Source organism: Grus americana, chromosome 4 (assembly GCF_028858705.1).
Source record: "Grus americana isolate bGruAme1 chromosome 4, bGruAme1.mat, whole genome shotgun sequence".
In the NCBI taxonomy this organism is placed as follows: Eukaryota; Metazoa; Chordata; class Aves; order Gruiformes; family Gruidae; genus Grus; species Grus americana.
Window position 1 is genome coordinate 68,781,400 of NC_072855.1, and position 12,533 is coordinate 68,793,932.

Here is a 12,533-nt window from a genome sequence, read left to right on the forward strand (position 1 = left end):
GTTTCCCTTCTTGTTCCCTCTGACATACAGAAAAAATAAATGTATATCCTCTGATCACTGTACTTGATTGTGTATCTTGGAATAGCATTCCGATTCATTTGAAGTTGCAGCATTGTTTCATTCCGGCTTTGACTGGTGTAGGCAGTGGAGTAACTTGTCTCCACAGAGGCTTTTGTGCTGCAGCATCTGCTGTCTTAAAATGCAGAAAGCCTGAAATACTCTGAACCTTCCTCTCTGTTACTGTTGTATGTCAACTGCGTTGTGAGACAAACCTTACTAATACAAATTCTTGTTAATTATTTGATAGTATTTTTTGTTAACTGCTTGCCCATTTGTTTGTATTACATGTATGCCTTTCATATACAAATCCAAACATCAAGCCTTTAAGTCTTGGCAACTACAGCAAACTACATGGAAGCTGTGGTTCTTCGTTCCTGGCCTTTCCGAATACCTGACATGTCTGAAAGCTGTGCAGTGGGGAATTGCTTCTCTTTATATACTGACAGACTTCCACTTACTGCAGATATATGTTTTGGAGGAAATGTTAAGTCTAGGGAGTTGTCACGTTTGCATGTTGCATCTGTGGGGCAGAGGAACCATTCTTCTGTAGGGATGAAAACGGGAAAAGCTGTTGAATTGACTGACTATTTTTTGGACAGAGACTGGTTAGGAGTCTTTCATGTACTTATAGCTGAGTGTTAGATTGTCTCAGACCTTTGTTAACTTCTGAAATAAACCCCTTCATTTGGTCATAGCTTTTCTGAAAGATTGCCAGCTCTTGGATAATGCAGCCTGATTCCTTCATTTTTCAAGTGAGGATTATCTAGGAGACTGTATCGATGTTGATATCTTGCTTCAAAATCTAAAGAATTAAAATAGTTATCAGCGTCATTTCAGTGGAGACCTTTTCCTAATTAGTCTGCTGTTTGTTTTTTGAACTGTTATTGCCTGTTTTCCCAAGCTGACTTTAGCTGTTTCTCATAAAGATGTCTTGTATTTAACTTTGCCTGGTAGAACCTCAAAGAATGCCTCACTCAATAGCACCTGAGAATTGCCTCCAGGTTGCCATGTATGCTCGACTTCTTGGATTCTATAAATAAAATGTTCCCCGCATAGCACTTGCATTTCTCCCAAAACTCACTGTACTGTTTCACTGCTTTCTCCCTTCTTCTGTTTTCTTTTTAAACAATTAGCTGTTTTTCAGTCTACAGGACAATACATTGCTTTTTGACCAGCCCAGCCTGACTCGTATTTCAAAGAAGTCAATGTACAAATGCTTTCTAGAGAAGTCCAGTTGCTTTTTCTTAGTCTGTTAAACCTTCTCGCTTGACTTCTGGCATATTTCAGTATAACATCATGTGCTTTTTCCTCTGCTCCTCTATTTTATTTTAATCTTTTGTCATCTTTGGATGTTGATTTGTGCTTTGGTAACTGGGTTTGCAGTATTCATTTAATAAGTGGTAAAAGGTGGGAGGGAGGGAATAAATGTAGACTTTCTCAAGGAAATCCTTGTTAGACTTTCTGAAATGTTACCTGTTTGTTACTCGTCAGTCTTATTGTAGTTTTACAGTCTTCCTGTATTAAACTTTCACTTTTATGCTCATGAAAGACAATGGTATTGCTAGATAAGTAAAGGGTCTTTTTGTGAGAAAATGTAAATGTAAACTCTTGGCACAAAGTTTGAGTCTGATTCTGGCAGGCCAAATAACACAGTATAAATGCAGAGAAAGAGGTGGACAAAACTTGTGTGTTATAAATATGAACTTTTTAATGAAGTCATTCATTTAGTGTCAGATATGTGGAACTAAAGTTCAGGGGTTTGGTAAAATTGGTCTAAAATGTGAAAAATATTTCATCTTTAGGATCACTTGGAATAAAGAACTACCTGAGGAAAGAATGTTAAAATAATAATTTACATTAATCTCTGCAGAATCTTGCTGAAGTAAAGAAGGAGCTCTGTGACTGTTGGGAACCTGCAATGAGGAAGCGTATGGGTGCATGTTCTAAGGGTTATTTGTTACCAGATGTTAGGAATAAAAAATGGATGATAAAAGTTTTAAGGGGAAAAGAGATTAATTCTCAGGGAGTGATCGATAGCTTCACTCTTCTGAAAAATGAGTCACGCTTGCTAAACTAGAAGAAGAGTCTGCATCTTCTCTGCAGAGCACTCTCAAAAGATGATAGTGGTAATTTGTATCATATTACACTCTGCAATAGGTCCATATCACTTAATGGCATTTGAATTGCATAGCCAGAGACAACATTCAAAGTTTCAAGTGATGATAAATAAATCCCTTTTAAATGAAAATTGAAGAGAAATACCTGCTATAAGATCGCCTGTTATTTAGTTCACTTGAAAATATCCTGCTCTTTGAATAAAATCTGACATTTCATTCAGCCTTATTAGTAAATATGGAAGTTGCAATGAGCTGGCCTTGCCTGATTTGCTTAGGAATGAGGTGGCACCTAAACTTTTGAATACCTATGATATGAAAAAACTAACTACTGAGTTCCTTTTTTCTAACAGTTTATTCCCATTGTAGCTCATGGAGCTGAAGTAGGATGGCATGGATCAGTAATTAAAGAATGCCTGTATCCATCTGCCTAGCGACTGTTAGCTTTGTTGTCTTTATATCTACACATTGCGTTGGCTGTGAACAGCCAAGCAGAAGGACTTCCCAGTCAGGTTCCACATCCTAACGTTTTGTCATCTTTGTCTCACAGAGTTCTGAAGCCTCTGAAGTGGTAATCCTGGAGCGCTGCTGGATTGTGGAGTTCAGGAGTAAAACAGATGTTTCAATAGTTCTTAGTAAGTAAGACACAGCTTGGTATGTTCAGTGTGAATTTTTTTTATTTCTGTCAACAAAAACCACCCAGACATTGAAACTTTGCTAAAAACTTAGGTAAAAGATATCCTGTTGTCTGTTACTTGCATACATCTCAATATTGCTTGTCTCTGAATTCATGCCTAAAAAGAAAATCCTAACAGCTATTGTTTTACTTTTTCTAAAATCAAGTGAAAGTCTTATGTCATCATCTTCCTCTAACAATAAGTAGAAGTTTGATGATCTGGTTTGTTAGATATTACGTACAATATGGCTTTTATGTTGATGCATAGCCAATTCATCTTATTCCTGAATGATTAATCATTGCCAACTTCCCTACTAAATGAGAGGTTTCTTGGTTTTTCTCACCTCCTATCAACTCTTCATTAATAAAATTTTTAAAAACAGTAGAAAAAAATCACTTATTTCATAGAAATCACATCATTATTTTAGTGGAAAGATTTTATTTTGAGAAAATGCTGATATAGAGTTTTCTCTGCAGGAACAACTCAAATAGCCATTGTGTTAGAATTTTTTTTATGGATTCTTTTTGATACCATTGCAGAGTTTTGAAGTCCTTAAATCAATCTGCCATTTTCGGTTAGCTGTAATGGTCTAAGAGCAGTTTTGGTAGGCTAGTAACACTAGCTATAGGGGAAAAAAGTTATGCTGCATTTGTGGGCTTTATGGCCAGCTTTACATTTAGTAGAAGTTCCTACCTTCTTTTTTGTACTCGCCAAAATCTCCAGTTTACTTCAAGGAAAATGTTGCATTAATTATGCTAACTTTTCTCCTCACCTGCTGAAGTGATTCTTAGTGTTTGGTCACATTTGAGAAGGCAGTGACTTAAAATGTATTCATTGTAGATTTTATCCTTCTCTGGGGAATAGCTCAAATCCTGCATCTTTAGTAGTGGAGTTAAATGGTATGTTTTGTGCCTGATGTTGAGGCACTGCATCAAAAGGGACTTCTTTCTGAATTTGGAAGCATTGCTTTGCCTAACTATAACAGCTGAATGATTACAATTAACTCTCAAATTGAGACTTTTCTAATTATGCCCTTATTGATTCCAGTTCACTGATTGGAATCATCAGCTTTATGAGGTGGTGGTGTTACAGTTTGAGTATGAACACAGTCACGTCAGTTCCCTTTTGGTACGACTTTTACAATGCTTGAATGTATTGCTGCTGAACTGAAGCAAAAGTACAGTTGTACTTGCTGACAAGATTCTTTCAATTAGCTTTGAGGCCTTCAAACAGGACAGTTTCTGTGGCAGTGAGACCGGCAGATTTTAAGTCCAAAAGCTGGGGAAGTAGACAACAAGGGGTATTGAGTAAGTAAGCACTTCAGGCTGCCTGTGGAGAAAAAGAGACTGTGAAATATGTGTGGAGGAAGAAATATACTTGCATAGTTAGGGATGGAAATTGCTACCCAAGACACAGGCTTTGCAAAATGAAGTTTGAAGGTAGTGTGGTTAAAGGTAAGGGCAGCGTTCTGACCCGCCTCTGAAAACATATTGAAGTACAAAAGAGGAAACAGTGCAGAGAACTCCAGGTATGCAGAGCCAACGAATGATGATGAGTGCCTGGGGCATGCCCAAAGGAACACAACAGGAAGAAGAGACAGACAGGTAGAGGAGAAATGGATTTCAAACTTGGTAATTTTCCTGTACTGGAGAACAAGGGCTGATGATTTGTTGGATGGGCAAAGAAAAAAAAAAAAGCCAGACTATTATGAGGTATTACAACAAAACTGTAGACAAATGAAGATGATATACTGTGTACTGTGTGAGGATAAAATAGCAAAAGAAATGAAATAATAATTCATGTACTGTAGGAGAGAACAAAATTCAGAAGACAAAGGGGATGAGAAAAGCAAAACTCAGGAACCAAGAAGAGAGATCTTTGTCAGTGAGGACTTTGACCGTGAAAAACTAGGATAGGAGAACATACCTGCTTGCGATGCCACGTTCCTTGTGGAACAGACAGAGGAGAGCTGTGCCAGAACACAGCAGGAGCTCCAAGGAAGGAGATAGAGTTGGTCTGTGGTGTGGCTGCAAAGGGACATTTTCTTCATTGTGCATGCTGCAAGATAAAGAAAATCAACTGGACGCTCAACTCGAGAACCGTGAGGGGAGTGTCAGACCAAGCTTCTGGCTGATTGTCTCCATCTTTGAGTGATAGGCTGAATCCTAGCAGATATAAGAGTAAGAAATGCAGACTAACTGGAATATCTAAGAGAACATAATAAAGGGCAGTGGAGTAAATATGGAATGGAAAAAGAAGGATGTTTTAATGCAATATCTAGTGATACTGTGGAGCTGATCATCACCTCAGGGTGGTGTGGGCACTGAAACATAAGGAGCACAGAAGAGGTCAGGTAGTCCTGTCAGCGCTTCAAGTGTAGTTAGTGCTCCCAAAGCAGCCTAGCTCGAAAGGTTTTTAAGTGGACCATGAAAAGAAACAGAAGGGTTTGTTAGGTGAACTATCGCTCTGCATGTGGCTGGTTGCTCGCCTGCCCTCATAACATGAACTCGTTGCTGTTAACAGAACAAGGTCAGATATTGTTGTGAGATGGATCTGATTGAATGTGGCAATTCACACAACCGTGATTCATTCCTGAAATCCCAGAAGGTGTGATGAGGAGAACATTTCAACTCTTTTGTCCCAAAAGATCTCAAACCTGGAAACTGCTGCTGTGCACTGAAATGTTTGAGCAATGCCATGTTAACTGCCTTGCCTTGGATTCTCCTCAGGAATAACCACCATGTTTGTGCCATCTAAGCTTGCACCTTGTAAAATACAGGCAGGCATTGTAGCCTTGCCAGGTACAGAAGTATATAATCATAGCTATTTAGAGAATAGCTATGTCTCTGCTGGACCTTGGAGACCCTGTTAAAGGTGGGTAGGCTGCTAGGTTTATGTGCCCAGCTGCTGGCGGGGGGGAGGGAGGGGCTGGGGCTGCAGGGCGGCCTCTGTGAGGAGAGGCCGGGGCTGCCTCATGCCAGGCACAGCTGGTTCCAACCGGCTTTGATGGCCTCACTGCAGGGGCCCTGCTGGTGGTGCCTCAGGAAAAGCATGTTTCAGAAAGGGTAAAATGCTGCCCAGCAATAAGGAGTGAGGAAAAAAAGTGTGAGAAACAGCCCTGCGAGCACCAGGGTGAGAGCAGAAGGAGAGGAGGAGGTGCTCCGGGTGCCCGAGCAGAGGCTGCCCTGCAGCTCCTGGAGAAACCCCAGTGGAGTGAGTATTTCCCTTCAACCTGTGGAGGGACCACGCTACAGCCAGGGGTAAAGTGTGAGGAGGAAGCAGCAGCAGAGAGGAGCTGATATGGACTGACCATAACCACCCCAGACCTCAAATCCCCAAGCCTCTTGGGGTGTGGGGAAGGTAGAGGGGTCAGGAGTGAAGGTGAGTCTGAGAAAAAGGAGGGAATGGAGGGGGGAAGAAAGTCTTTGTTTCTCCCTAGTCAGCACTATTTTAATTTGCCATAATTTGAATTATTTTTCCCATAAGATGAGTCTGTTTTGCCCATGATGGTTATTAGTAAGTGATCTCCCTGTCTTTATCTCAAAGTATGAGCTTCATGTTTTCTCCCCCAGCCCTGTTGAGGAGGGGGAGTGAGCGGGCAGCTGGGTGGGCGGCTAGCAGCCAGCCAAGGTCAACACACCACAGTTAATCTGTCCAGCCTTTTTCTTCAAGTGTTTTTGTCCACATCCAGATGTGTCAGTGTTTGAGCAGATGATGCAAAAAGATAGGCAACCATGAACAGAAAGTTGGCATTAATATTCGTAGTTTTCAGTTGCTGTTATGTTTCTCTGGAATAAGGTGATCAGAGCTGTGTGGCGAGATGTTTGAACCTGTCCCAAGAGCAATCTGAAGTTGACCACTGTGTTGTGTAGAGCCTCATGTGGGTGAGAGCAAAGGACTCTGTTGGCCTCCTTTTCTCCACGTGATGTTGTACAACACAAAATTGGGAATAAACCCAGGAGACACAGGCATAATGAAATGAAATCAGGTGTGAGAGGGAGCACTCAAGGACTGCCTTCTCTTGATCTGTAAACCTCTTCTGCTTTTCAGAAGAGATTCCTTTAAGGCCATATTAACTGCATTAGTGTGTGTGGTCCCTTAGTGAGAAGTAGGGGAGGTAAAAGCTGATGAGGCATGAGGAGGAAGGGAGGGAAGAGAGGGAGAAGACAAGTTTTCTGATGCAGTCACAGTCATCTAAAATATCTTGCAGGGTATCAGGCAAAAAAAAAAAAAAAAGGCCTGCATGCAGGAATACTCTTAGGACAGCAAGCATTCCCTTTTGCCAGTTGTAGCATGTAAGCCACTTGGAGATTTGTGTTTCCTTCGATAGTAGTGGCTTGGAAAGGCAGGTCGGTGTTGCTCCCTGTTTTAGGGATGGAATAACTGAGGTGTGTGCTAAGGTTACTGTTGCAGACCTAGACAGGGAATCAAGATTTCTGAATCCTGCCTTTTTTAAGGTAAACTGATGGTCTAGCCAGTGATGTAATATAGTTCTTTTCAGCAAAAGCAGTCTACTGCTTTTAAAAGGCCATGCTTGGTGGTGAATGCTGCAGTATTTCTGTTCAGTGATCTTGAGATACCATTGTGGTATTTAAATACTTGTGTGGTCTGCCTTGCTTCCAGCATAGGTGTGGTATTTATTTAATGAAAGGGGAGAAGCAATGTGGCATGTGTGAAAGCCTGCAGGTATTAAAAGAAACAGTGTTATACTGCAGTAGTCAACCTGGGATATCACACTGTCTTCATTTCAAATAGCTCAGGCTCTTTGTGAGCTTCTGTGGGGACTTAAATGGAGATTATAATGGTAACTTATATAAAAGTTTATTCCAACATTGCAAAATAAAAAAAAAACAACAAACCTAGCACTGAAGATAAAATTTTTAATTAAATTCTTTGTCTTTGATTGAAAATTTAACTTCCAAAGGAAGATTAACGTAGCATCGTGAGTAACCATGGGATGATTTCATCACTACTAATTTGAACATGAAATGCATCAGCATATAGAATTCAGTCAGCTTTGTGAATTAAAAGCCTCTGATGTCTGTATTAGAAATATCCTGCGGATATAATTTACGTATCAAAGCTTCCATTCTACTTCTATTATAGCATATGGTGGTTAGCTGTGACAGTGCTTTATGTTTTAGAGTGGCAGTGGCTCATTGATATTCTCAACCATTTTCTGCTGCTGAGGTAGCAACTGAGAATTACTTTTTGCTAGTGTGTGTACAGAGAGAGGGACAACCTTTAACCTTTTTGAACTCTCTTTACTTTGTATATTGGCATAGGATGGAAAAATAGCGATCTTCTAGAAGAGATTTTCAGCCTGGACAATTGACCATGTGCTTTGTACTTTTTTTTTATTTAAATCCTGCCAGTAATTTCTTTTTTTACCCTGTTCAACATGGTTGTATGCTTACAATCTTCATTAATGAAGATAAAGCAAGCCATAGAGTATCAGTATTCCTGTCACTTTTACACATTTAATAAAATAAAACAATAAAGCCTTCTTAAGAAAAAGAAAAGTAATAACAAATGAAAAGGCTTTAAAACCAAAGTGCTTTCTCCCTACCCTTGCAAATGTTTGTTTTATTATTTTACATTTTAAAAGACTTTCCATTAAACTGCAGTCTTTTGAAAGCCAAGGGTCAACTCCAGTAACTGCCTACACTTTTTTTGGTGACTCAATTCATTGTTTCTGGCTTCACAGAAACCCAGGTTTCTGTGTAAGAGATTATGGTTAAAGTTACAATCAAGTACACTTTAAATTTAGGAGGGACATCATTAAGACATTTTTAACTAGAAATTTATTTTCATTTTTAAAGCAAGTGAAATGCCAAAGTACTTGCAGAGAAAAGAGGTAATTGCTATTGTTAAATTGAAAAACTTGGGAAATGTAAGTATTACAAAATAATAGGAACAAAAAAAAAATGCTATTTCAGGATGATGGAACTAACACCAAAATACACTTCTGACTTTAGACATTTGGGTTAGAGTAGAAAAGGCTTTCTGTGCCACCGGGGATATCTCTGCTTATCTTTGTGCTATTTCCTTATTTGACAGCAGTCCTGTTTGGGCAGGGGGTTTGAATTCTTTATTTGAGCTGCAGAAGTCCTGTGAGACCATAACTTTCTATTCTGGCTTCTGTGGGAGGAATGTCTTTCTGAGATCGGGCTTCCCTAAAAGAGCTGTTGGTGAGCAGAGGCTTGATCAGAAGAGGCTCTGTGAAAGGCTCTGTGTTTGCTTTCCACTATCTGCTTCCTTGTCTTTTGCTTCCAATTTAGCCTCTGATTCTGAAATAAGGAAAAGCAGCAAGGTTGGCAGGCTGCTGGAAGGGCTGCTAAGCACCTGCTAGTGAGGCATCTCCACTTAAGATGCCTGAAGCAGTATAGCCACTGGACCACGTTAGCTTCCGTGATGTCAATGTAAGTGATGTCTATTTCTGCCCGCTTTGTGTGTCAAGGGACGGGAAGTCAAGGGAAGTTTGAACACAGTTATACGCTGTGCAAGTTGGGCAGTTTCTAGACTACAAAACTTTCCAAATGTACGTATAGCAACGCTACTGGCCAAGTGGATGTGAGTTTGCATAGTCCCAAGCGCTACATCCATCTGCAGTAGAGAAAATGCAGAATGCTCTGCTACCAAATCTGTTCCCACAGATTTTGCCAATGATGCCTCAATGTTAGCTTGCTTTTGCTGCATTATGTAAGTGCCAGTTGCATTATCCAAGCGTCAGTGCTAACATTTAGAGACCACACTCTATGCATCAGAATTAGTAATGTTTTGTCATGTTTTGTCTTTTTTTTTTTTTTCTTACCCCCTCCTCCCTTTCCCCCTGAGGCTGGTAGCTGCAACTATTAATTTATTTTCAACTGGACAGTTCAGAACTGAACTAACAGTGTAGAGATACGAGAAGAAACATTTTGATAGCTGGTTATTTATTGCAATTGCAGACTAGTGTTAAATGGCAAATATGTGTCTGAATTCACACATTTTTAGATTTGCTCTTGTAGTAATTTAAGTAGACTATACTAGTCGCAGTACTCTTGCTTTTAAGCACTCTGCTAGGTTCCAGGAAACAAATGAGATATCTTGGGAAAAGCTGAGGACAAAGTTTTGTAAAATATTGATTTAGGTAGTGATTTCAATTAGATATACACAAATCTATAGTCAGGGCAAACACTGTCAGGTTACTGTAGGTTACATCAATATCCCGGTGTCTGATCTTGAAATTTTTCCCTTTGTTTCTCATTTTGATTTTATGCAAGCTATCAAAAGGTGGTATGTTGTCTTTTGTAGCTATGTAGACCTTCTTTAGTTCAAGAAGAAAAAGAGATAAAGATAGAGCCATATACCATTTTGCCTTGAATGTAGGGGATAGTAAATTGAATGTTTCGCAAAGAAAATCATCGTGTCTAACTGCGTGAATGTCTTCCCTGGCTTTTTGCCACTGAATTTGAAACCCCACCAGGGATGTCCAGCACTAAGATGAAAATTGCTGTTCTGATATTGCAGATTCCCAAGTAGACAGAAAACTTTCTTAGTATTCTATGTTCTTAGATCTTACATGTCCTCTTATTCAAAAATTATATCATAACAGGATATGCATACCAGATAAAGAAGTGGTCTCATCAAAGTCAATAGAAAATATCCTCAAAAAGTTCAGGATTTTTTTTCCAAATGTAACTCATGGTAACTCATGTCAGCAATAACAGAGCATAACAAAGGATGCTTATGTACTTGTATTCTCTACAGTAACTCCTTAATTGTAAAGTATAAAGTGCCTTTGTCCACCTGTGAAATACTCCTGCGTTTAGGATGCTTCAATGTAAATATAATTCTGCTGATATGTCCACCATCTATTTGAGGCCTTCATTACATGTGTGGGTCTGGTAGTTTTATTTTCAGAAAGAGTCATTTCAGCTAAGTCTTGTCTCCCCACTGAAACTTGGAATTAAGTGTCTGAGCTTGTTAGGGTTTACTGTATGCATATGGTTTAAAATAATAGTCAGCATAACAATCTGTGAGAGAAGAGCAAAGAAATTATGATCTTTATTATATAAATAAATCTTTGTGCTCCTTTATTGCAACAGACATTTTTGCCAATGTTTGGACATTGTTTATGTTTCTTCTAGTATGTGAACTTGTTGTACGTAAACATTACATGCGCTTCAACAGTATGGGAAATATATCACTTGCCAACTGTTGGATCCGCAGAATAAAACTTTCTACATTTGCAGTGGTGAATATTTTTCAGATATTTTCATCGCTTTTCAGAATGTGACTTAGCTGTCAGAGTACTCCAAAGATCTAAATATAGCAGACTGTAGTGTTTTGAAGTGATAGTTTAGAATGAATTTCCACATCTCAAAACTGGCACCTGTTAGATCAGAATACAGTGAATTATGCCCACTCCCACTGCATTTCACTCTCTGTTTCTGGTTCCATGCATATTAAGGGTGATTCAGTATGCCTTTTGTGCTTGGCAGTGTGATTTCTACAGCTAAGAGGTGAATATAAATGGCATGATTTCAATTGCAAAGTATTGATTTCCTCCCAAAGCAGATGTTTTTTATCTAGCTAGTGGTAGGATATTTCAAGGCAAGATCACTGTTCTTATTTACACTTAAAAATAAAGAGCAAAAAGAAAAGAATACCTTGATATATTTGTATTTTGGTTAAGTGTCGGCTTCTTTGTCTGACAGTCTTTCCTTAGCTAAGATATCTTGGATCTTTTTTTTTTTTTTTTTTTTTTTTTTTTTCCCCAATTAGAATGACTGCTGGTTAATTTTGGTCTTGATGCTGGTTGACTGCATGGCTCTCTTTTTCTTTCCCTTTCTCCACTGGTAGTTCCAAAATACTATGAAATAAAAACAAACTTCTGAATCATTGGAGTCAGTGACAGAAGGGAGTAGACAACTGTGCTGTTGCAGATTGTACTTGGAGGAGCAGAAAAGTTATTTGCTCTTCTAATTACCAACCTTCTTGAAGGTTACTGCCCTCATGGCTCAGATGCAGTAGCAGCTCACATGAGAGCTTACAGCTGAAACTTCTATGTCTCTAAATTTATCTTTAACAAACAGTAAAGCTCACCTCGTTCAGGTTTGGTCACTCAAGACAAGTATGTATTTTGTGCATAAACAAGGATCTGATGAACATCTGCAGCTCCCTCACATTTTGAATATTCTTGTCTCAAGAACTGAATACCTTGTCTTCCGACTGAGCCAGGGCTAGAGGCAAGAGTTTGAATCCTGATTAACACTTCTTAAATTGCCTGTGAAGCCAGAAAGATGTTCCCCCACTTTCTGCTCTTTTTCCCAGTTTTTCCTCATGAATTCTATAGTCCAACTGGTGAGTAAAATCTTATCCAGCATTCTTAGCTGCAGCCACACAGATTTCCTTAGATCCACCCCCAGACAAAAACCTCATCCCACCTTTACAGGGATTTGTGCCAGTGCAGTTTTAAGAGGCTTCCAGACTTGAGGTTTGCATCTTTTGTTCCCCCCCTCCCCCCATAATAGTAAAAGCAGAGTTAATTGTAAGTGGCAGATGCTCAGTTTATGGTTTAGAATAACATATGTGGGTAAGTGCCCAAAGTTAAATACTCAAGTTAGTAAAAAGGAATTTAAGTTCACATTGAAAAAACTGTTCTATGTTATTTGGGTTTTCAAATTAAGTGTGAAAA

At 39.2% G+C, this 12,533-nt stretch overlaps 1 protein-coding gene across 3 annotated transcripts in view; it reads left to right on the plus strand.

Moving 5' to 3' along the window:
- INPP4B (inositol polyphosphate-4-phosphatase type II B) overlaps positions 1–12,533 on the plus strand; it is a 346,423-nt gene that overhangs the window by 128,775 nt on the left and 205,115 nt on the right. For all 3 annotated transcript variants that reach the window (XM_054824339.1, XM_054824341.1, XM_054824340.1), the window contains exon 3: positions 2,725–2,809. In XM_054824339.1, the coding sequence (XP_054680314.1) occupies positions 2,725–2,809 (85 nt within the window). The remainder of the gene's footprint in view (positions 1–2,724; positions 2,810–12,533) is intronic.